This window comes from Ochotona curzoniae, unplaced genomic scaffold (assembly GCF_017591425.1).
Source record: "Ochotona curzoniae isolate NIBS_2020 unplaced genomic scaffold, NIBS_Ocur_1.0 scaffold_2453, whole genome shotgun sequence".
Lineage (NCBI taxonomy): Eukaryota > Metazoa > Chordata > Mammalia > Lagomorpha > Ochotonidae > Ochotona > Ochotona curzoniae.
The window spans coordinates 33,089,688-33,115,694 of NW_024467094.1; the positions used below are offsets into that span (position 1 = coordinate 33,089,688).

At 42.4% G+C, this 26,007-nt stretch overlaps 1 protein-coding gene across 1 annotated transcript in view; it reads right to left on the reverse strand.

Annotated features, from left to right (window-relative positions):
• Positions 1-26,007, reverse strand: part of LOC121170387 (breast cancer type 1 susceptibility protein homolog) — a 64,713-nt gene that overhangs the window by 13,865 nt on the left and 24,841 nt on the right. The window contains exons 9-15 of the mRNA XM_041001527.1: positions 22,086-25,484; positions 21,615-21,703; positions 15,773-15,947; positions 11,488-11,614; positions 8,583-8,764; positions 6,212-6,483; positions 2,819-2,906 (exon numbers count right to left, since the gene is read on the reverse strand). Coding sequence (XP_040857461.1) covers positions 2,819-2,906; positions 6,212-6,483; positions 8,583-8,764; positions 11,488-11,614; positions 15,773-15,947; positions 21,615-21,703; positions 22,086-25,484 — 4,332 coding nt within the window. The remainder of the gene's footprint in view (positions 1-2,818; positions 2,907-6,211; positions 6,484-8,582; positions 8,765-11,487; positions 11,615-15,772; positions 15,948-21,614; positions 21,704-22,085; positions 25,485-26,007) is intronic.

Consider the following 26,007-nt stretch of genomic DNA (forward strand, 5'->3'; position numbering starts at 1 on the left):
TATACTAGTCAGGGAACTTTGAAATAAATGAATAAATGTCATTGAAATATTCACAGAACAAGGTGCTGGCACGGTACTGCTGGTTAAGATGATGCCTGCAATGCTAGCATTCCATTTGAAGGTTGGTTTGTGTCCTGACTGCTTCATTTCTGGTCCAGCTCCCTGATAATACACCTGGGAAAGCAGTGGAAAATGATCCAAATACCTGGGACTCTGCTACCCATGCGCAGACCTGGATGGAATTCCAGGCTCCTGGCTTGGCCTAGTCCAGCCCTGGCTGGTGCAGCCACTGGGGATTGTACTTGCAGATGGAAGATTTCTCTTGGTCTCTCCCTTTCTTTCTGTAACTCTGCTTTTTGCATAAATAAGTACATTTTAAAAAAAAAACCTGCAGAATCAAAAACTTTGGAGTTAATCAAATAAGCTTTTTCAGTACTCTGAGTGTTTACTCAGATTTAGGTTATATCAACTAAAAACTCCCAGATGCTCCTTTTATCATGTAAATTATAATTAAAATTTAAAAAGTAGAAAATGGAGATATGTGGCCTTTAACCATCCATATTTCATATTTTTTTAAATTTAAAGATTTTATTTTTATTTAAAAGGTAGAATTAGAGGAGAGAGAGAGATCTTCTACACACTGGTTCATTGCCCAAATGGCTGCAATGGCTGGCCAGAACTGAGTCAATCTGAAGCCAGAAGCCTTGGTCTCCCAGCTGGGTGCTAGGGTCTTCCTCTGCTGCCTTCTCAGTCTATAAGCAGGCAGATGAACTGGAAGTACAGCAGGCGGGATTGAAATGGCATTCATATGGGATGCCAGTGCTGTAGCTTTGGGAAACTTCATCTACTACACCACAGCACTGGCCTCTCATTCCATATTTGAATACCTGGGTTTGATACACATGTCTCCTCCTCCTGACTACGCTTCCTGGTTATGCAGACCCCCATGAAGCAGCAGTGAGAGCTCAGGGGTTCCTACCACCGCCAGGGGAGAGACCTGGATTGAGTTCTCTGCTTCCAACTGTCTCAGCCCAGCCCTGAAACACCCAAGCATTTGGGGGAATGAACCAGCAGATTAGAGTTCTTTCTATTTCTGTCAATTTCTCAGATAGATATAGATAAATAAATAAATATCAATTGATACCATTGTGTAGTGGGTTAAGAAAGCCATCACCTGGGATGGCTGCATCCCATATGGAAGTACCTGAGATTCATTCTTTTTTTTTTTTTTTTTAAAGATTTATTTTTATTATTTTTTCATTGGAAAGGCGGATATACAGAGAGGAGAGACAGAGAGGAAGATCTTCCATCCGATGATTCACTCCCCAAGTGAGCGCAACGGGCCGATACTATGCCGATCCGAAGCCAGGAGCCTCTTCCGGGTCTCCCACGCGGGTGCAGGTTCCCAAAGCTTTGGGCCGTCCTCAACTGCTTTCCCAGGCCACAGGCAGGGAGCTGGAAGGGAAGCGGGGCTGCCGGGATTAGAACCGGCGCCCATATGGGATCCCGGGCGTGCAAGGCGAGGACCTTTAACCACTTGCGCCACCGCGCCGGGCCCCCTGAGATTCATTCTTGCTTCCACCTCTGCTTTAGCTCCAGCTTTCTGCTGACGCCCCTGGGAGGCAGCAGATGCTAGATTGCTTAAGTACCTGAGTCTGCCGCCCATGTGGGAGCCCCACATGGAGTTTCTGATTCCTGCTTCAGCTTAGCCCAGCCCCAACTGCTCTGGGCATGTAGGGAGTGAACCAGCAGATGGAAATCCTCTCTGTCTCCCACTCTGTCTTTCAAACAAATAAAAGTGAATGAATAAACATGTTATTACAGGTCAAAGCAATGTCAGAGCTACTGAAGTTCCTTCTTAAAAACTGAACAATTCTCAAACCAAGTGTTCCATGCAGGGAGGCTCTCTAGATTTGAGTGCAGGTTTCTGCCCTGTACCTGCTTAGCCTCAGTTGTTACTGCAGGACACAGGCACTGCCGCATCAGCAAGGCAGTCAGCCAGTGTGCTCCAGGCAGGCAAATGGGCTCAAGATGCTCCAAATCTTTTTTTGTTAAATTTTATTTTATGACACAGTTTCATAGGCTCTGGGATTCCCCCAACCCTTCCCCCAATATTGAATTCTTCCATATTATTACAGTACTACAGATCATAACCAGTCATGATTCCTTCATTGCGGACATGGATCACGCAGAGTCCAGACAAATTCAACAGTTTCATTGGGAGACTTCTCCATCCTTGGTCTGAAAGTTGAAGGATGCTCCAAATCTTAAGCTTAAGTACAAGAGGGTCAGGAACTGATAAAACTCATTTGTTTTTCATAGGGCAGTGACTGACTACTGGAAGACAATAACCTAGGCCATGCTTAACAAACACAGGTTGAGTATCCCTTTCCAAGACACTGGGGAACAGCCTGCTACAGATTTTAGAATATTTGCATAGTCAGCATATGAGCTACCATGGTGACAGAATCCAAATTTAAACATGAGACACATTCTGTTAGGTCTGACACATGCCTTCACACGTAACCAAAAGGGAATCTATACAATATTTTTAGTGTACATTTGTTTTAACTGTGACCCATCACGTGAGGCCAGTTGCTACACATATCAATTACGACGTCATATCATTGCTCAAAATATTTCAGATTTTGGATTTTCAGATTAGGGATGCTCAACCTATATTCGTATTTTTATTTATTTTTTTTATATTTGTATTTTTAGTGCTCACTTTGGCAGCACGTATACTAAAATTGGAACATATTTTTAACATGATTTTATGTAAAAGACACAGCATATTTTGTAAAGGTTCTTGACATACCTGTTTTCATAATGACATGAGTAGTCTCTTCGGTAATTACATTATTTAGAGTGATGTGGAATTTCTTGGCAAACTTTTGCACCAGTGACTGAAATCAAGCAAATACTGCATTACAGGAAGGTAACTCCAGTACACAACTTAAAGTATTAGTTTCCCTAGTTCTGAATCTCTACTTCTCTCAGAAAAGATACATTTTTTTCTTTTTTATTATACCATGACCCCAGCTTCAAAGCAAATAATTTAATTAAAACTAAGTAAAATTAGAGGAAGACTCTGTAAGACAAGGAACAAAAATCCAAGCTTCAAAAATAATACTAATTTTTCCTTTAATAAGCTGACAGTTTCTTTGTGTAGGACACTGTAGCATAATTTAGACTTATCAGCTTATACTTAAAATAATTATTACTTTCTTTATTTCAAAGGCAGAGTTACAGAGACAGGTAGAGATATACATTCCATCCACTGGTTCAGCCCCCAGATGGTTACACCAGCCACGGCAGGGCCAGGCCAAAGTCCAAAACCAGGAGCTTCTTTCAGGTCTCCATGTGGGTGCTGGGGCTCAGGTACTTGGGTCATTTTGTGCTTCTTTCTCTGCTGCATTAGCAGTGAGTTGGTTAGAAAATAGAGGAATCAGGGCTTGAAACTGGCTTCTAAATGGGATACTGGCTTTGCAGGCAGCAGCCTAACTTGTTAAGCTACAACACTAGTCCTTTAGCTTATACTTTAAGAATGTATAGAAAGCAATACTATAGATAACTGTTTAAAACAATGATTCAGGGGCTTAGCAGTGGGTTAAGCTGTTGCTTGCAAGAGTCTTGACTATTACACTTCCAGTTAAACTTCCTGACCGAGAAAGTACCAGTAACCCATCCTAGTACTTCGGTCAACGCCACCATGTGGGAGACCTGGATGGAGTTTTGAGCTGTTGTCTTAACAGGCGTTGGGGAAGTAAACTAGCAGATGGAAGATCTCATTCCTTTTGCCTTTTGAATAAAGTAAATAAATCTTTAAAACAGAAAAAAGCAATTCAATTCTGATAGTTACAAAACAGTCAAATAAAGATGCTAGTACAGCTAAGTGCAAAAATTATTCATTCTGGGACTAGCATTGTGGCACAGCAAGCTAATCCTCTGCCCTGTGGTGCTTGCCTCCCACATGGTGCTGGTTTATGTCCTAGCTGCTCTACTTCTGATTCAGTTCTTTGTTTATGGCCTGGGAAAGCAGTGGGGGATGGCCCAAGTCCTTAGGACCCTGCACCCACAATGGGAGACCTGGAAGTAGCTCCTGGCTTCCAGCTTTGGATCAGTTCATCTCTGGCCATTGTGGCCATTTGGGGAGTGATACTGCAAGAACCTCCTCTCTCTGTAAAATTTGCTTTCAAATGAAAGTAAGTAAATCTTCAAGTCTTCAAAGAAACAAACAATAACAACTATTAATTCTCTCTTAAGGAATGGAAGAAAGCCACAATCCAGAGTTCTCTAGTTATTATCTATCAACCAAATACAAGCCAATTGCATAGCTGACACAATTGGCAGTTTCTGGATGGTAAATAACTTCTTTTTCCAAGGGTTATCCTTTACTGGCCATGGTCACCCACATCCACACAATATTAATATGTCACACAATATTGCAATGCAGGCCACCCATCTCTCTTCAAGCTTACTCCTTACTGCCACTGGGCGCTAAGAAAAGGCTGGCTGGAGTTAATGACATCCTCCCATTTTGCCACTGCCCTCTGCCAGGATCATTAGCAATTCTGAACTGATTAATTGCTGAAATCCCAGCCTTGAGACAGTGCTCAGTAAGAAGAGCAACTGCTGAAAAGATCATCTTAATACGGGCTACAGAATTAATCATGCGTAATACAGTCAGTAGCTTTCATCATAAATTTACCACACTTCAGCAGGTCTGAATGGAGCCCAAGGCTTCCCTCGCTGCTTGTTTAAGGCAACACATATCAAGCCGCCTGCAGTCCAATTTGCAACTCAGAATTGCCAGGGCCAGAAAAATCAGACCACTATAGCCATCTTTCGAGATGAACTCACAAAACAAAGGAATAAGGAAAGCTAATTTTCAGTGAATAAATGGAAGTTCTAGCTACACAAAGAAGTGATAGAGTCATTTAGACAGATACAGTGTGAAATTTTCTAGGGCCCAGCATGAGGGCTCAATTGGTTAATATCCTTTGCAAGCTCCAGGATCCCACATGGCTGCCGATTTGTTTCCCAGCTGCTCCATTTTGCATCCAGCTCTTTGTTTGTGGCCTGAGAAAGCAGTGGAGGATGGCCCAAGGCCTTGGGACCCTGTACCCACACATGAGTGTTCCTGGCTCTGCAATGATTCAGCTCTGACTGTTGCAGCCACTTGGGGAGGGAACCAGCAGATGGAAGAGTTTCCTGTTTCTGTCAATCTGCCTTTGCAATACTTTTTTCAAAGTTTTGGAGCACATTACTAGTGTAGGAATGGATCTGTGTGCTGATATTGTTAATACCCATCACCTTGCACTTATTTACTGTGTCTCATGGAACACACAGCTTACTTTATCCTTTCTACGGAGGAATGTATCTAGTCATGGAGGTTAAGCTAAGTCCCCAGTCACAGAGAGCTAAGCATGAGAAACGGTTCTTTACCTATGAAGGATCTATTAGCGAATATTCCAGAATTACTCAGTTATCTCTCAGCATGCAAGAAACAGCCACTCATGTTATCATTTTAATCCATTTGACAATCTGGGTGTTATCATATTTTAAAGAAATACTTATTCAATTCTAAAATGACATGATAATTAATTATAGGAAAATCAAATTTCCCAGGATGTCTGAAATCTAAAGCAGCTCAGGCAGAAAGGAGGTTTCAGTGGTCTATGTTTTACCAGGTATTTTTGCACAATGTGAAGCAACTCCCACATCTGGCATGAGAGGCCCACCAAGATGCCAAAATCCTAATAGAAAAAGGTGCTGGAGGGCAGACATGACAAGACAGGCGATTAAATAACTGTCTTACAAGCCAACATCAAGACGAACACAGACTGGAGTCATGCCACTGTCTGGCAGGATGCTTGGAACCAGTCTGGATCTAGTTAAACATGCTGGGAAGTTTATTCACACGTGAACTGCAGAAGGAAAAAGATGCCTACTTGGTTCATTAGACAAAAAGAAAAAGCAAATTCAAAAACTTTATATCATAACCTGAAGTATACAGTTTCTTTTTGGTTAATACCTAATACATATTTTCTTAGGAAATGATCTAAAAAGATAATCCATACAATAGCTTTTTCTTGATGCAAACTTCAGGATTTACTAATGAAAGTTACATAGACTTGTGTGTTTGTTTCCCAGATTTGCGGCATGTTATTAAAGCCTCAGTCATTGAGAGACGCATGGATATACTCACAAATTCTTTAGAGGTCAAGCCCGAAACTACCACGGACATCGCATTGCCGCTCCTTTCTGTTGAGGATGCCAGCTCTGGTTTATCCAGCTTCACACTTTCTTTTCCTGCTTTGTATCCAGCGCTCTCAGTAGCTGAACCCTTGCAAAATTCTGCAACTTCAAACTCAGGTAATTTCAATGTAGATATTGCAGCTGGCCCAGGGGCTCTATTCTCAGGAGAAGGTTCTGGGTCATCAAAGAGGCTGATTCCAGATTCCAAACAGGAGGTGCCCTCTGAAAGGAATGGAAGAAGCATAATCTACATGACAATGAAACTTGAATTACAACTGTGCAGCCCAGTGAAGCTATCTTGAGAGGAAAATGGGTACACTGACATACCGCGTAGTGGCTTCCCTTTGTAATTGTAAAAACAACCAGGTGTCCAATAAACTGTGATACATTTCATTCAGTGGAGCTTTTCTTTTAAGTACAACATTAATGCAAAATAAAACAGAGAAACATTTCTAACACATTAAAGTTGAGGAACATTTATATTGATTCTACTTTAAGAATACAGACTTTATTGAAATGGCTAAATAGAGGCCAGCATAATGGCACAGTGGCCTAAGCAGAAGCCTGCAATATGGGTATTCTGTATCAGAGTGCCAGACTAGTCCCTGCTGCTCCATTTCTGATCCAGCTCGTTACTAATAAGGCTATGAAAACAACAGAGGATGGTTCAAGTACTTGGGTCTCTGCTACTCCTGTGGGAAAACCGATGGAGTCCCACGTTGCTGGCATTGGCCTGGACAGGCCCTGCTGATTTTACCTATCTCAGCAGTATCAGCTTAAGAAAGATCTTTCGCTCTCTACTGGTCACTCTTTCAAAGAAATACTAGTCTTTTTTTTTTTTTTTTTTTTAAGATTTATTTATTGGAAAGTCAGATATACAGAGAGGAGGAGAGACGAGAAACAGAGAGGAAGATCTTCCGTCCGATCATTCACTCCCTAAGTGAGCGCAACGGCCGATGCTATGCTGATCCAAAGCCAGGATCCAGGAACTTCTTCCGGGTCTCCCACACGGGTGCAGGGTCCCAAAGCTTTGGGTTGTCCTTGACTGTTTTCCCAGGCCACAAGCAGGGAGTTGGATGGGAAGTGGAGCTGCCGGGATTAGAACCGGCACCCATATGGGATCCCGACGCGTTCAAGGTGAGGACTTTAGCCGCTAGGCCACTCCGCCGGGCCCGCAATAATAAGTCGTAATACAAAAAGAAAAAATGACTAAAGAAAGACAGCAGAGGTTGATGCTGTGATGTAGGAAACTAAGCTGTCACCTGTAGTGCTGGCATCAGTTATGGGTGCCAGTTCGAGCCTCATTGGCTTCACTTGTAATTCAGATGCCTGCTATTACACCTGGGACAGCAGCAGAGACAGCCCAAGTACTTGGTCCTGGGCACCCATGTGGGAGACCTAGGTATAGCCCCTGACTATGGAGGCCATTCAAGCAGTGAGCCAGCAGATGGAAGATCTCTCTGTCTGTATTCCTCTCAGTAACTCTTTAAAACAAATTAAAAAAAAAAAAAACAAAACCAAAAAACCCAACACAAAAAGTCCCTAATGAATGCACCCAAATATCACATTTGATGCCAAATAACATCTTTTATGAAAGTATGTTTTTAGGATTAATTTAAAACTTTATTTACTGATTAAAACTTCGATTAATTGATTTATTTAAACATTTTATTTTTATTGGAAAGGCAGATTTGCAGAGAGGAGAGACACAGAGAAAGATCTTCCATCCACAGGCTCATTCCCCAAGTGGTTGCAACTGCTCAAGTTGAGCTGATCTGAACCTAAGAGCCAGGAGCTTCTTCTGGATCTCCGATGTGGGTGCAGGGTCCCAAGGCTTTGGGCTGTTTTCAACTGCTTTCCCAGGGCACAAGACAGTAGCTGATAGGGAAGCAGAGTAGATGAGACATGAACTGGCGCCCTAATGGAATTCCAGCGTATGCAAAGTGAATGCAGAAGATATATAGTCATTTATATCCATTAATACATTAAAAAAAGAATTTGCTTCAAGATTTGAGTCATTTGTCAATGAAAAACAGGCCTAAAACTTCTAGAACTATAGAATTCCTTCCTAACATTTGAACAACATACTTATTCCCATCCCCTATGTTATTAGTTAAATCAACATAGAAAGACTATTAGCTGTGGCTCTCTTCAAGTAAGCTTAGATTACCATTCAAGTTATTTCTCAAAAATGGCTTAAACATAAAAAAGAAACATCAATGAGAAACTAATAAATCGGAAGGCTGCTTAGTCACAATAGTTTCATATAGGACTCAGAGAAAATAAAAGTGTCATTTCCATTGGAGCAGATGAAATATTACCTGTCTCTTGTGTGGGCAAATAAGACTGTGACCTTGAATCTTGCGGCTCCGACTTTTCCACCTGCTGCTCTTCCACACCAGCATCCTTAGCGGGCCCTTCTGGAGCTGGGCAGTTTTTGTTTTGAAGACTGCTAGGGTGTCCGTCCCCACTGCCGAACAACTGGGATTCAGGAATGGGACAGCTAAGCCAGATGAAAGAGAAAAGACCATCATGATCAACTGTAGAAGGACAGATCAGCCCAAAGCCTAACTGACAGTTCACAGCTGGATCAGAAGCAGCAGAAGCAAAGAGCACACGTGATGGCCTGGACACTGGGATTCATGCTTCTGTCAACATGTCAGGGCTGACGTATCTACTCTTAGGGACTGGCTATCTCCTAGCTGTTTAAAACATGTCAGAAAATCTGACCAAATTATCCACTGCCAGTCACTCACTATTCCATTGGAAATCAAATAAATGTGTTAAAAATGGCATCTTACGAAATCAGAAAAATTGCTCCATCTACTTGCTCTATCCAATTTTAACAGAGGATTTAGAAACAAGGCCATTGCGCTGGATCCAGGGACTATTCAATGTCCAAAAAAAATATATACATATATATATATATATTTTTTTTTTGAAAATAGCTCCTATGTTGGTACTTTTTTAAAAAATTAATTAATTTATTTTTTAAATTTTTATTGGAAAGGCGGATATACAGAGAGGAGAGACAGAGAGGAAGATATTCTGTCCGATGATTTACTCCCCAAGTGAGCGCAATGGCCGATGCTATGCTGATCTGAAGCCAGGATCCAGGAACTTCTTCTGGGTCACCCACACGGGTGCAGGGTCCCAAGGCTTTGAGCCGTCCTTGACTGCTTTCCCAGGCCACAAGCAGGGAGCTGGATGGGAAGCGGGGCCGCCAGGATTAGAACCGGCATCCATATGGGATCCCGGGCGTGCAAGGCGAGGACCTTAGCCAATGCGCCAATGCACCACCGCGCCGGGCCCCAAAAATATATTTTTAAAAGATTCATTTATTTTTATTACAAAGTCAGATATACAGAGAGGAGGAAAGACAGAGAGGAAGATCCTCCGTCTGATGATTCACTCCCCAAGTGACCACAACAGCCAGTGCTGTGCCGATCCAAAACCAGGAACCAGGAACCTCCTCCAGGTCTCCCACACAGGTGCAGAGCCTCAAGGCTTTGGGCCATCTTTGACTGCTTTCCCAGGCCACAAGCAGGGAGCTAGATGGGAAGTAGAGCTGCTAGGATTAGAACTGGTGCCCAAATGGGATCCTGGCACACTCAAGGTGAAGACTTTAGCCACTAGGCCACCGCACCAGGCTGAAAAATAAATAAATCTTAAAAAAATTATTTTCCCCTGTTTGAAGGGGGAGTGGGAGGAAAAGAAAGTAAAAGAGAGGAAAGACAGCAAAGAAATAGATTTTTCACCTGCTGGTTTACTTCCCAAATGTTTTCAACAGCTAGGGTGGGGGCCATCTGGAGTGTATGTATTTGAGCTATTATGTGCTACCTTCCAGGAGGCACACACACACATCAAGAAGTAGAGTAACCAGAAGGCAAACTGGCATCTGGACATGGGATGTGGGCATCCCAAGCAGTGCCACAATGCCTGCGCTGTAAAGTATTTTTTGCAAATACAATGTTATACAGTTTTATACCAATAGTAATTTGAAAAATGAATTTCAGAAAAATCTGAACATCCAGATTTGCTAGATTCTTAGAAGAGATTTTATTTACGGCAAACACTACTTTGGAAAAGTTGTCTCTCAGCTTCCAGGCTTGTTCAATTGTTTTTTTTTTTCTTTAAATTAGTTTTTCTTACTATTATTTTCTCTCCCTCTTCTCTCTATTGGTTCAACAGCTAAAGATGGGTCAGACCAAACCAGGGGCTTGGAGCTTCTTTCAGACCTCCAGGTGTGTGGAGAGTCCCCAGAATTTAGGTCATCTTCCACTGCCTTCCCAGGCATTCCCACAGGGGGCTGGATAGGAAGGAAGTGGAGCAGCTGTGACATGAACTGTGCCCTTATGGGTCGCTGGCACTGCAGGCAGAGGCTTAATCCACTGTATCATGGCACTGGAGCCTGTTATTGTTCTTAAACTTTTACAAATATTTTAATTTTATTTGAAAGACGGAGAAACAGAGACAAAGAGAATCTTCCAACTGCTTGTTTACTACCCAAATGTCCACACAACAGCTAGGTCTACCCTAGGTCGAAGCCAGGAGCCCAGGGTTCAATCTGGTTTTCCAACATGGCTAGCACGGACTCAAGTATTTGAGCCATCATCTGCTGCCTCTTAGTACATTAGCAGGAAGCTGGAGTGGAAGTAGAGGAGCTGGGCCGTGAGCCAGGCACTGTGATGTGTGGGCACTTTAACGGCCGCTCCACTCGCTCACTGTGGCTTGTATTTCTATATTTTACCCTGACCTTCAGAAGGAGAAGGTCTATCTAACTGCACAATTCTCATACTGCAGCTTGTGTCTAGTATAGGGTCAAAAGCTTATTTCCCAGTTTAAGAGACAGGTTCTAGAGCAGTGAAAGGTCATAAATTTTTGAAAACAAAACAAAACAAAATGGAGATAGTATGGGGTTAGTCAACCGAGGGGTTTCAGCAGGCAGGTGTGTGGCTGCTCAGGAGGCCTGCATCTCTACCAAAACACCTGGATCGTCATGACACTTGGTACTGGCGCCCCAATGCAGCTTTCTGCCTATGCAAACCCAGGAAGGCAGCAGCTTATGGATCCAGTAGTTACGTCTGTACCACGCACTAGGAAGCCCTGGATGGAGCTTCTGGCTCCTGGCTTCAGAATACAATTGGAAAAGGAATCAGTGGGAGGGATCACGGCCTATCCCCGACCCTAAGATGTCATGTGGATATCACAGCCAACATTTCTTACCTTTTAGCTGCTGGTCCTATATTGTTGCTGTTGGAACCATGCACAGATACTGGGAACTTGTCCACAGAAAGGCTTTCTGGATTCTGGCTGACAGGAGATTCACCACGATTCTCTGAAGTTAGTATTGCTTTAAATGGAATAAAAAAAAAAAAAAAAAGAAGAAATCTACTTTGTTTGTCCTGATGGTGATAATTCAGGTGAGAACATCAATTTTTTTCAAGAGAAGCAATCAGTGACAATCAAATTGGTTTTCAACACGCATTCAGCTAACATTTTACATTTGCGATGCGACAGATGCCAGCACTGAATGGAACTAAGTGATTAAAAACTGATAATAAAAGGAACATTTAAAATTGAGCAAATAAAGACACTCGGCTGAGAAAAGCATCTTTCTATTCTTTTTGACCTGAAATGATAATGAAAACAAGAATGTGCAATAATTTTTTATCTTTGCTGCAAACAAAATAATACTAAATCCCTTGAGCTAGCAATGGAAGCGAGCTGGGGAAGTACAAAGCAGCTCTTTTCCTGGCTCCAGTCTCCACAGGGAAGCTCATACGGCATAGGATACAAGCTTTTGCCCATGTGAAGAAAGGGGTGAGGGGCTGGGGATCAGATGAGAGCAAAAAAAAAAAACATCCCTCAAAAGAAAAAAAAGAAAAACACAGGTGACATTTCCTAAATATTTTTCAATTACTTAGGAAAAATAAACAAAATTAAACAAAAGCAATAATCAACACAAAAAAATCTAAGTTTTGGCTTATGGGGAATGCTGATATAATACACAGAAATGATCATGAAACGACATAATAGGGGAAAGAACACAAAACAGACCCAAGGCCAAGTTCTAAAATTTTAGTATACTCTTTTCATTTATTAAATCCTTCAAATGAGTTCCTGTACCACTGCCCTCAGGAACTGGCTTCAAGTAGGACTATTTAAAATGCAGAACACTGGAAAATCACAAACGTCTGATACGATTAAAAAGTCACTGATGGGGCCTGGCGGCATGGCCTAGCGGCTAAAGTCCTCACCTTGAACGTGTCGGGATCCCATATGGGCGCCAGTTCTAATCCCGGCAGCTCCACTTCCCATCCAGCTCCCTGCTTGTGGCCTGGGAAAGCAGCCGAGGACGGCCCAAAGCCTTGGGACCCTGCGTGGGGGACCCGGAGGAGGCTCCTGGATCCTGGCTTTGGATCGGCATAGCATCAGCTGTTGCGCTCACTTGGGAAGTGAATGATTGGACGGAAGATCTTCCTCTCTGTCTCCCCTCCTCTCTGTATATCTGACTTTCCAATAAATAAATAGATCTTAAAAAAAAAAAAAGTCACTGATGGGGCCTGGTGCATTAGCCTAGTAGCTAAAGTCATCACCTTGAATGTGCCAGGATCACATATGGGCGCTGATTCTAATATGGCAGCCTTGCTTCCCATCCAGCTCCCTGCTTGTGCCCTGGGAAAGCAGTTGAGGATGGCCCAAAGCCTTGGGATCCAGCACCTGCATGGGAGACCTGAAAGCAGCTCCTGGCTCCTGGTCTGGATCAGCTCAACTCCGGCCATTGCAACCGCTTGGGCAGTGAATCAACGGACAGAGGATCTTTCTCTCTGTCTCTCCTCCTCTCTATATATCTGTCTTTCCAATAAAATAAATAAATGTTTTAAAAAAAAGTCACTGATGACCTTAATTCATTTTAAGCTTTTATTAGAAGAGATAAATTCCATAAATTGAGGTAGAACATTTAAATAAGGGTTTCTATTAATTTAGCTTTTTTTTAAAGTCAGTGGGTAGCCTGGGGGAAAATAATCATTGATTTCCTCAGTTAATGTTCACACACCTTATATATAACTTCCTTTACATTCATCCTTTTGGATCTATGAGTTTCTGGGAACACAGGGCTCAGCCTGAAGCCAGCAGCTGCTGAAGGTAGACAGGGTCTAACTTTTCCCTCCCAAGAAATTCAGAATAATTGAAAAATAGTGATGGGCCACTTCTAAGGAACCACACCAAATGAAATTAACCATCCACGGATACCAAGGAATTCTGTAACCAATGCTTCTGGGAATGGACAGCATTGCAAGACAAAGCAGCTGAGATAGGTCTGGAAATCACTTCTATTGCATTGAGTCATGGTGTTAGAAATGCTAATATTTGTTTTTTAAATGACAGTAAACCCAGGTGGAAAAAAAAAGTGCTTAAGATAGCTTTAGCTACAGAGATAGACACATCCAGTTTATTGCGGTGAGTACACACATTTGTCCCCATATTTTATATAGGTCTGGGAATGGCCCTAAGATATACACAATAGAGAAAACCTAGGGTGAAAGGCAAGACAAGAATGCAAAGATTCTAGAACAGAGGGTGTTCTCATTACAAAAGAATATGGCATCTTAAAAATCTTATTTAAAAAAATACCTCATGGGTGGCCAGCACTGTGGTACAGCAGGCTAGGCTACTCTCTGCTACGCTGGCAGCAGAAGGCCCAAGTGCTTGTACCCTTGTGAAATCCAGGAAAAACTGGTGCCTGGTTTCTGCTGGGTCCAGCCCTGACCATCACAGGCATTTGAGGAATGAACCAGTGGATGGAAGCCCTCTGTTTCTCCTTTTCTGCAATTCTGACTTTGAAATAAATAAACCTTAAAAAAGAAAAAAAAAATGTGTCATGAGTAAAATAGAAAATAAATTGATGAAGAAATTTACTTGGTTTTACTTGTTCTCATACCAAGCTGAGGGAGAAAAAGACTCAAAACTTTAGTGTTGACACTCAAAATGTCTGAGAAATGAAGTCAGAAAGAAACATTTTATATACAGATCTTCAGGAAACAAACATGACATAGCCTATTCACACAAATATTCAAAGCCAGACAGCAGCATCCTGTATGTTGCGCAATGGAGTTCTTAGTTGGGTCTGTTTTAGCTTGAAGATGGTGAAAGCACGTTAAAGAGATCTGTACGGGGCACGGGACTCTGGGCTTCATCACCTGGGAGAAGAACTCAATAAAGACACAAAGGAAACCCATGTGGAAGCACTGCCAAAGTAACAGAATTCCTAGCTCCTCGTGCAGCAGCCATAGTTTCTTCCTGATCATAAAAACACTTGGGGAGCAAGGCCACTCAGAACAACGAGCAGCCTTATATCCCAGACTCAAGGGAAGATCATGGGGCCCCTTGGAGGACCATGCAAGGTGGTGTCAGGGAAGGCACAGCCATGCTGAGGTGGGCAGAAATCAGGGAGCAGGGAGGGATCCCCTTACTGCCTGTTGTGCAGCATCAGGCTCCCTGCCAGGGACCTCAAGCCCAACTCATCCTCTAGACATCTGTCTCTTTCCAACCTTATTTAAATATCTGCCTGAAGGATTCTCTCTCCAGTTTAAAAACTCAAAACTTTATCTTGCTCTCCTTCATTAACATAATGTTTCCCCTTAAAAAATAAACTTAATTTTTATCTGGAAGGAAGATTTACAGAGAGAGGAGAGATAGAAAAGTTACACTCACTGGTTAACTCCCTAGATGGTTACAACAGCCAGAGTTGGGCTGAATCAAAGCCAGGAGATTCTTCCAGGTCTCCCACATGACTGTAGGGATCCAAGGCCTTGGGGTATCCTCTGCTGTTTTCATAGGCCTTAAGAAGGTAGTTAGATAGGAAGTGGAGCAACTGGGACATGAATCAGTGCCCATATGGGATGTAAGCCATACAGGAGAGGCCTAGCCTACTATACCACGGCACCCAAATTATTTCTGTGTTCATTGCTTACTTCCTATATAGGAAATCAATCCCACTTGCTTGCTTTACTCCAAGTCTCCTCTAAGAGGTCCACTGGCCTTGATGATAAATATAACATTACCAGACAGCATTTGATTCTGGTATATAATTGGGCTTTCAGCAGATCAAAGTGCATTTCCTAAAGTACAGGATGCTTCTATAAATTAGAAAGCACATTCACTTAGTCTCTGTAACCTGACACCAGTCTTGTAAGAAATCTGAGTGTTTTCTCATAGTTTTCAGAAACCACTTGTTTATCTATTGCCGATTTCCCCTGTTAAGACTCAGCTTCCTAAGAGCCACAGCCTGCTCAATCAGCCAAGGCCATGGATGCTTGTCTTGGCTTACTCCGATGGTGACTTAGTTGTAAGGGTGGTCCAGAACCAGAGCTTCCTAAGATTACCCATGGAGGGGCTCAGTAAAGACCACAGAATGCTGCAGCTTGGTCCCTACTTTTCAGAGGCGATAAATGCCGAGGGCGGGAAGAAAGTGGTTTGCTTTTGGTAAGCGGCCAATACTACGAACCTTTTCCTGATGTGTTCTGTTGTAGATGGAGCTGACCCTCAGAGGCACAGGACTCCAGTGCGAGCAGGGAAGGGGATGTGTGAGGAGACTGGCTCCCGTGCTGCTCCAGCACAGCTTCCAGGAGGGCCATTTCCTGCTGCAGCTTGAGCAGGTTATCTTGTATGGCGTCCCTCTGCTGCAAAAATAAAAAACAACACACAGAAAGTTACATACTGGAAGAAAATTTACCATCGAGTGAAAAGAAGCCATGCCAGCTAATTTTAACCTAAAAACTGAAACCACCCAGGATGGAATTAAGAGTTCTGGATGAGCACTGTTTAATCTTGTCATATTCATATAATCAATACTCATGAAATTATTTCAGAAAGATGCTACAGGGTGAAAAAAAAAATCCTCAAACACTCCAAAATGGAGTTCCTTTATTGTGATGTCTCTTTGAAACTGCTAATTTTCTTTGATGGCTAGAGAGTAGAAAAAAATAATTAACATGCTTAAGCACCATTGATATTTAAAATTAGCATGAGGGGGCAGGCACTTAGCCTAGCAGTCAAGCTCTAGGTTAGGATCTTTGCAGCCCATGCAGGAGAGCCTGTGTGCAGAGCCCTCTCTCCCCACCCCGGCGGCCTGTTCCTGTGTACCTTGGGAGACAGTGATGGCTGCTGTAGTTAGGCTCCTGCTGTTTGCATGGGAGGCCCGGATTGAGTGCCCACCTCCCAGCATCAGGCTGGACCAGGCTTGTCTGTATTTGACACAGGTGATTTGTCAAAGATTTGGCATTGTAAGATTCATAAGATATTTATGTTAGGGGTGGGTGTTGTTGTATACTGAGTAAAGCTGCCACCTGCATCTTATATGGGAATGGGTTCATGTCCAGTCTGCTCCACTTCCCATCCAGCTCTCTGCTTACGGCCTGGGAAAACAGTGTATGATGGCCCAAAGCCTGCATCCACATGGGAGACAGAGAAGCTGCTGGCTGTTGGCTTTGGATTGGTTCAATTCTAGCCATTACAGCCATTTGGCGAGTGATCTAATAGATCAAAGATCTTTCTGTTGCTTTTTCTCTGCCTTTTCAATAAAAAAAATAAATAAACCTTTAAAAATATATAATTGTTTGTCTGTGTAAAAATTTGTGAATTGGGGGCCCAATGTGACACCCTATAGGGCAGCTAAAGTCCTTGCCTGGCATGCACCAGGATCTCATATGGGCACATGTTTTAATCCTAGTGGCCCTACATTCCAGCCAGCTCCTTGCTTGTACCGTGGGAAAGCAGTTGAGGACAGCCCAAAGCCTTGGGACTATACACTCATGTGAGAGACCCAAAAAAATTCCAGGTTTAGGATTGGCAGTTTCAGCCATTGCGGCCACTTGGGGAGTCAATCATCGGATGGAAGATCTTCCTCTCTGTCTCTCCTGCTCTCTGTATATCTGACTCTCTAATAAAAAATCTGTGAATTTCAGACTGCTACTGAAAAAACTCTCCTTCCTCTGGTATTTTATAAAATACTATATATATATATATAAAAATATGCTATATATTTATATATGTAAATAAAACTTTCAGTAATCCCACAGATTGAGGATTCCTTTTCTGGGATTCTAGTAACCTTTAGTTTGTAACAGAAAACACACACAGCTAACTCATTTCATTCTTGTTTAGTTAATCACTGTTTCTTGGCCCTCTATTGTATAGTAGGCACACTGTCTTGGTGTTGTATTTAGCCTTGCTTCCTGGTGCTACCCTTCTAAGCAGATCAGTAGAGGATTCAGCAAAGAGCTCTAAGAAAGCCTGGAAGGGCAGTTAGTGTCTTTAATTCAAGACAACGGGTTCTGGCTAGGAGTCTCTTGCTTATTGCTTCATGTCAAGATGTTTGACTCAGCCTAATGTGTTTTATTTGCAAAGAAACTAGGTGCATAAGGAGTTTTCCAAAATCTACATTTATCCCTTCATTTTGTAAAGAGTATCAATGGTGGCCAGCAGGTGAGGGCATGACAGATCACTTCACCTGCCATTTCTCCTTCTGATTTTGGAAAATGACTGCCCTCTTCTAAAAACAAGCCATCTCCTGAGCCATGCTCTGAGTTCATGATTCGCAGTTTTTAATGAATGAGGAAATACATTCCAGTTTCAGAAGGGTTTCTACTGCTACCTCGAGACTGCTTTGCTGCCAGTGTGTGCAGCAACACCATTGCCACCACGTGGTACTTTTGAGTAGTTGCATCGCTGACCAAACCCTAGCAACGGGTTTGCCTCAATATAGCTGGCATGAAACCAGGCAGGAAAATCTAAGCAATGTTTCAGTGTGTCAGTTACTTCTGCCAGAAACCTCCACATCTAACTTCTCTATAAGCCATTAAATACTCCCAAACATCAGAGAAAAAAAAAATAGTGCCAAGATAATTAGATACTTTCCTTTGTGTTTCTCAAAGGAATTATTTCATAACCTCAAATTCCCACGTGATCAATTTGTGAAATATACACAGGGAACAAAAGCAAACAGGTGACTAAGTCTTCTAGGTTTTAGTGTGGAAAAGCTCTACTCTTGCACTGCATCCCCACCATGCAATTCTCATCTCTCCTTTTAATAGAGCTACAGTACTGCAGAAGTTTTCTAAAAGCCATGCTTTCCTCCGCAGGTACTTTCGCAAGGACTTTAGGGATACACCACTGCTTAGATAAGCAACTCAACTCTTTCAGAACACTAGGTAACTATGACTCAATACTGTCCTAACACAAAGTCCAAATTCCCGAGCACAACCCTCAAAGGCCTTTTGTACTCTAATCTTATCTCTTATTTCTCCCCAACATCCCCTGATATACACTCCATTTTCCAGCAACACAGGGCAATGTTGTGTTTCCTGGTCATCCTGTGATTCAGTTGCTGGTTCCTCCTTCTCATCTTTCTTTTTTTGAAAAGATTTATTTATTTATTTATTGGAAAGGCAGATATACAGAGAGGAGGATCTTCTGTCTGATGATTCACTCCCCAAGTGGCCGCAACGGCTGGAGCTGAGCTGTTCTGAAGCCAGGAACCCGGAACTTCTTTCTGGGTCTCCCACTTGGGTGCAGGGTCCCGGGGCCCATATGAGATGCTGGTGCGTTCAAGGTGAGGACATTAGCCGCTAGGCCATGGCGCCGGGCCCCCTTCTCATCTTTCAAGGTCCAGCTCAAATGTCTGCTTCCCTCACTACTTGGCTTTTACTGTTCATGCACCAGTATTCCCAGGTGGGACGCCTGACCTCCTACATGGGAGGTATCTTTCCTTAATAATTTCTGTATCCTCAAAATCTAAGAGAGCGCACTGCAAATGTTTAATGCAGAAAAAAGATGAACTCATGGATGAATAGTTAATTAGCCTTAGGTTAAAAAAAAAAAAGAAGCTATGATAGTACATTCTCTATCTCCCTACATATTTCTGCTCAGTTTGTATTACCAGAGGGAAAAAAATCCCACTTCAATATTCTGTGTTTTTTAAGATTTGTTAGCCTTACATCTAACCTAAAGATCCAAGTAGATGATTGATAAAATATCTTACAAAATGGATATGGAACAAATAGGCTTCCTTCTGGGAATAAGATGGGAGATAGAAGAAACAAAGAAGTAATTGACTGAATGTCAAATGTAATACAGTATGGCTAAGGCAGGTGGAATCAAACTGGATCCTAAAGCTTACAAACAAGGGACAAAATCGGATAATAGGCATATAGGCAACAGCTCCAAATCCACATCGGGAAAGGGTTACAGGAATTGTAAACAGACAGAAGACCTGAGTCATCTCATCAATTCAGTCACCATGGCAATCCTGTCACTGTGGCAAATACTGTGACAGCTCAGGTACAGAGCAGGCAGTTGTCTCAAAGGTTTCTCTCTGACTCTCACAGGCTTCAGGCCTGGGGAAACTTGCTCCATCTGAAGAACGGGCAGAAGACAAGCCCTCTCTATTTGGAGTCTTCAGTGGAATGCCAGAGTTACAAGTTTTTAAAAATTGAATACAATGTAACGTTTGCAAAGGCATAAAAAAACTGGTTCCAAGAGCACACACTGATTTAATCCTTCTAATGCAAAATCTAACAATATATACCAAAGATCAAAAATTCAATTTTTTAGGAATTTATACTAAAGAAATAATCAGAGATATGGACAAATATTTATGTCTACCATAATGCTGTATATACTAGCAAACTGTCTCTTTTATCCTGAAAACCAGAATATCTGCCAGTAGTCAAATCATGACATTCCAAAGGATGCAATATTATATGAAACATGAAGTCAGTGAAGAATGTTAACATAGCAAGAGCTATGTGTATGGTATCTGATTTTTTTTATTTGAAAGGTAGATTTATAAAGAGAAGGGGTTCATTCCCCAGATGGCCACATTAGCCAGAGCTACACTTATCCGAAGCCAGAAACCAGGAGTTTGTTCCAGATCTCATGTGGCTGCAGGATTGTTGCAGGGTCCCAAGGACTTAGGTCATCCTCTGCTGCTTTCCCAGGACATAAGTAAGGAGCTGAATCAGAGGCTGAGCAGCTTCGATACGAACTGGCATCCATATGGGATGCTGGCACTTGAAGGCAGAGAATTAGCCCATTGACTTTCTTCTTATAAAGATTTATCTATTCAGAGGCTGGTACGGTGGTAAGACAAGCTAATCTGCTTGAAACGCCAGCATCCTAAAAGGCCACTGGTTCATGCCTGGTTGCTTTACTTCTGATCCAGCTTTTTGCTTATAGCCTGGGAAAGCAGAGGAAGGGTCAAGTCCTTGGGAGCCCGCACCAACTTCCTTTCAAGTAAAAATAAGTAAGTCTTTAAAAAATAATTTAAAAAAAAATTTATCTATTTACTTGAAATACAGATTTTAGAGAGAAGAGACAAAGAGAGCATATAGAAAGATCTTTTATCTGCTGGTTCACTGCTCAGATGGCTGCAATGGCCTGAAACAAAGCCAGGAGCCAGAAGCTTCTTCTGGGACTCCCAGGTAGTATAAAGGCCCAAACACTTGGGCATCTTTCTGCTGCTTTCCTGTGCACATTAGCAGGGAGCTGGATCAGAAGTGGAACAACTGGGACTCAAACCGGTGCCCATGCGGGATGCCAGCATCGCAGCTGACAGGTTCACTCCTGTATCACAGCGCAGCTCCTCACACCTGAGTATTTTTTATAGACAAAGTGTATACAATTACCCTATGCACACAAGGAAGACTAGAAAGGATCAGATCAACCCATTAACAGTAACTATTGCTAGGTAATGTGTATTGTATAACCATTAATTTATCAATGTATCCCACCCAGTACTATTAGTTCACATGTTTATGTAATCATTACTACTATATAGTTCCAGAACTTTTTCATCATACCAAATGAAAATCTGTATCAATAATCTCTCATTCTTTCATCAAGTCTTGCTAACCACTACTCTGTCTTTGTGTCTCTGAATTACTCTAAGCATTCCATAATAAGAAGAAATAGGGCCCAGCACATTGGCTCAATTAGTTAATCCTCCACCTACAAGTACCAGGGTCCCATATGGGTACTGGCTTGTGTCCTGGCTGCTACACTTCCCATCCAGCTCCCTGCCTGTGGCCTGGGAAGGCAGTAAAGGATGGCCCAGAGCCTTGAGAGCCGGCACCCACGTGGGAGACCAGGAAAAAGCTAGTGGCTCCTGATTCACTCACTTCTGTCCATGTGGCCACTTAGGGAGGAACCAGTGGATGGAAGATCTGTCTCTCCTTCTCTCTGTAAAAATCTCCTAATAAAAAATAAATTTTAAAATAAGAGGAAACAATACGTGTCCTTTGGTGTATGCATTATGTCGCTGAACAAGGGATACCAAATATGCGTTTTACCTGAGTGGTTAAAATTTCACTTTGAGAGGACAGCTCTGAGTGAACTCCAGACAGACTCGTTTCACTTTCATACCCAGACGCTGCTTCACCTTAAAAGACAATAAAACAGAGGTTCAGGGATACAGACGCCACAAACACGGCAAGTGCTGTACACGTATCTTCCCAATGGCAGGATACAAAATGATTGAATTCCTTGACTGGGACATTGTGATTTCTTACCAAAAATTCTAACTCTGAAAACCAGAAGCAATTCTGCCAACAATCAGGACGTTAGATTTCAGTCAGAAAATACATTCTAGATGGGTGAAGGAGGACTTTTAAGGACAAGCACCTTTGGAGGAACATGTTTCAGATTTAGCAAGCGATTATTTTAAGTATACTCAGAAAGTTGTAAAATGAGCTCCCCAAAAGGTATAAGCATGTAGGTCATCTCTATAAAAACAGACCAAGGCAAAAACCTGGTTCCAATACCTAAGTCTGCATCCACATTCTGTTCTTGGAGATTATCTTCTGCCGGGCCAGTTGCCCTTTCGTCATCATCAGAAGCCAATTCCTTGTCACTCACATCTTGCTGCTCTTCAGACTCATGTCTCATTTGTTTGGGGAGAGGATCAAACATTAAGAAGGAATCCTGGGAGTTTGCATTTTCATTCACCTCTTCGACTGCACCATGCTGAGAAGAAAACAAGCTACCAGAACATTCTATTTCCTCACCACTGTCATGTTCCTGGGATGCCTCTGGCAGTATGATCTCACTACTAGAGTCGTCGAAGCTGTTCTCTGATGATACCAAGTTTTCAGATTTTACAAATGCACCCTCAGTGGCAACAGCACTATGTCTGGTTGATTGAGATGGTCTATTGGTTACTTTACCATACAACAATTGTTGGAGGGAAATCAGCTCTTCATCCTCACTGGACACATTCGCTTCTTTGGACTCCAATTTCTCAGCTTCACTTTGGTGACTCTGAGCCAAACATGCATGGCCTAAAGGGCTAGGGGTCCTACTGATCTTTCCTCTCTGAACACTTTTACTAAAAACAGCAGATCTTTCCCGAATGCCATCATCCACAAAGCTAGTACTTTCCATTACATCATAATCATCTAACAGATCATCAGGTGTTTCGGAACAAATCTGAGATGGATTCTTACTTCCTATAGGTGGCTCTTGGGTCTCTGAAACTAGATATGAATAGAAATCTGAACTTACAGCTTGAAGTACTTCATTTTCTCCTGGCCCTTTTACTTCAGGAAGTTTAGATTTATTTACGGGAAGACTTTGCTCGCAGACACCAGGTTGCACAAGACTTAATCTAAGCACAGAGTTTAACTCAGCTGCTCTGCTTCTACCTGGCTGTGCTTGAATGTTCTCCCCACTGGATCCTACTTCATTAATACTGGAGCATACTTCGTTAGTACTAGAACTCATTTCATTAACACTGCTTGAGCCGCCTTCTTTAAGAGCACTTTCTTTCATGTAATTCTGGCTAATTGTACTCATTGCACTATAAAAGATGCTCTCACTTCCCACTGCTTTTTCAGAGGATATTGAATATTCCTCAGACCTTCCCTCTGACGGGCTTAGCTCACATGTGTTTTTAACAGATAACCTGATGGGAGAAATCGGTGGTATATGATACGGGTTGTATAACAGTTTATGTGTATTTGCCATGAGCCCAGTTTCATTACCTGTGAATTGCGATGACAGACAAAGCTTAGAGATTTCTTTAAGGCTACATTTGGCATAATCACCTGGCTCATCTTTCTGACAAACCACAGGGAAGCCCACAGTGGGATTAACTGCCTGCCAATGCCTGGCTTTAGACTCTTCCTTTTTTGGATTTTCTTCTTTTTGTTCACATTTAAGAGAGATTTTTGGACTTTGTTTCCTTAAGCAACTGGATTGGGTATGTGCAGTTACACATTCCCTTTCTGCATCTCCTGGTTTTGAAAACAAAGCAAATGACTGACGCTTTGAAGTCTTGAATGTATTTTGCAAATACTGAGTATCAAGCTCACTCTCCTCTAGTTCTGTGTCTGTCTCTTGAATGTGGTCATCTTCGCTTCTCAACGGGTCCTTAAAGCCCTCTGGGTCATCTCCAGTATTTCCCAAACAAGCTGGGGCAACTTCCTGGGGGTTTCCAGTTGCCATACTCTCACTCTCCTGTCCATTTGCTGCAGTTTTTGCATTCCTAACGGTGCGAGCTTCCAGTAATGAGATGCTGTCCTGAGTATCATAATCAGTGTCGGGAATAAGTGAATTACTGGTGCTCTCTGCAGATCTTTCAGCTTGCACGCTCCTCTCTCCACTCAACGGGAGACCTTTGGGGTCTGTGGCAGTATTAGACGCTTGCACTGTATCGTGCGTCTCTCCCACTTCCCCTCTTTGAAGGCTAGGATCGACAGACTCACGATGCTCCTTAGAACTTGAACAGTTGGTAAGAACACTGGGTACGTTTGTTAACTTAAGTTCTGGGGAAGCATCACTGGCCTGTCTTTTCCTTATTTGTTCATTTGGCTTATTGTTCTTCCTGGTTCCAGTGGCATCTTGTATGACTTGAAGTTTTCTTCTGCGACCGATGCGTACTTGGCCCAAATTTGTTTCTTCACTGCTACTGCAACTATCGATTTGTAGTTCAGTGTGATTAGGTGGGCTTGGTTTCTCCCTGACGACTAGTTCAAGTGCATGAACACGCCTGGTAGCTGACTTCCTCCTCAGCCTGTTCTTCTTGGGTGTTTTTGAATTATGGATATTTAATTCGAGTTCCATGTTGCTTATACTGCTGCTTATAGGTTCAGCTTTTGTATTGAAGGCAGATTCTTTTTCCAATGATTCTGTTGGGTTAGCACTTTTTTCTTTCTGAACATGATCACCTTTTGTTTCATTCTCATTCCCACCATTAGTAGTAGTCACCACCTGATCATTCTGCATCATTTGCTCAGTTTCCCGATTCCTCTCTTTAGGAGTCTTTTCAACACCTGTCAAATCCACCTTCTTGATAAAATCTTCAGGACAAAGGCCTGTTGTGGCTCTCCTTTTACGCTTTAACTTGTTTGTGGGGGGATGTGTTATCTGTGGTTCTATAGCAAATACTTCTCTCACTGGATTTTCAACTACGCAGCTCAAGTTTGGGAGGGATGCCTTCCTCTGATAAGTTTTCCCAAATATTTTGTCTTTGATAGTACTCTCGACTGGTTTGGAATGGATTCTTTCGCTTTCACACACTATAGCATTTTGGGAACCGCTGGTCAGCAAGCCTGCTTTCTCTGAAGAAACTGAATGTCCATCTGCTTTATTTGAGAATTGTAATGTACCAGCCGGGATGGTACTTGATTCAGTCTGTTGGCCAAGTGAGTCGTCAGGAGTTAATATCTCATTACTTCTGGAGAACCACTCGTTAACTTTCTGAATGCTGCTATTTACTGTTAACCAAGAATTGGCATCTCCACAGGTTTCAGAGCAGGCAGGCTTCTGCTTCTTCCACTGTTTTCTGCCATACAGGGAATCAACATTCAGAGGCTCTATTCCCCCTGTGCCGGGAGTCTGCCTATCATGACACATTTTCACACTTTCAGCCCATCTGCCCTGCTGGCTCCTTGCTAAGGCATGCTGTTTGCTTTTATCACAGAGCTCAGCCTTTTCTACTTTCGTTCTGTCTTTAGTGAGTAACAAACTGCTGTTCTCATGCTGTAATGAGCTGGCATGAGTATCTGTGCCACGTGGCTCCACATGCAAGTTTGAAATAGAAATACCCTGATACTTTTCTGGATGCCTCTCGGTTGCATGCTTCTTAATGGTAGCCAAATCTTTGCTACTGGATTGTTGAGGTTCAGCATTTGTTGCGTCCTTCCCAGAAAACACACAAGCAGCTGAAAATATAAGAACAAAGCAAAAAACCCAAGGTGCTTAAAAAGTGAATTATGAAAAAATACACACTTAATTCAACTTGGAGTAAGTAGTTAGACAATGGACTATTTTTAGAGAAATTAGCCTCATAAACTACCAGCTATATAGAAGATATATAACCACTATTTACCTTGATTCTCATTATTTCCAATCAAGACAACTAGAATGTTAATTTCAAGATTTTTCCTATCCATAAAGAACACTTTCTGTTTCTAAGAGTGAATTAAAAACAAACTTTGGTCACCAGACACACAATCTTTAGTTCTGGGTACAGATTCATACTTCTTGTATTTAAAAACCAAGAGGTAGGGGCCTGGTACAGTAGCCTAGTGGCTAAAATCCTTGCATTTGATGTACCACATTCCCATGTGTGCACTGGTTCATAGCCCTGCTGCTCCACGCTTGTGGCCTGGGAAAGAAGCAGAGGAGGGCCCAAAGCCTTGGGACCATACATCTGCACCGAGACCTGGAAGATGCTCCTGGCTT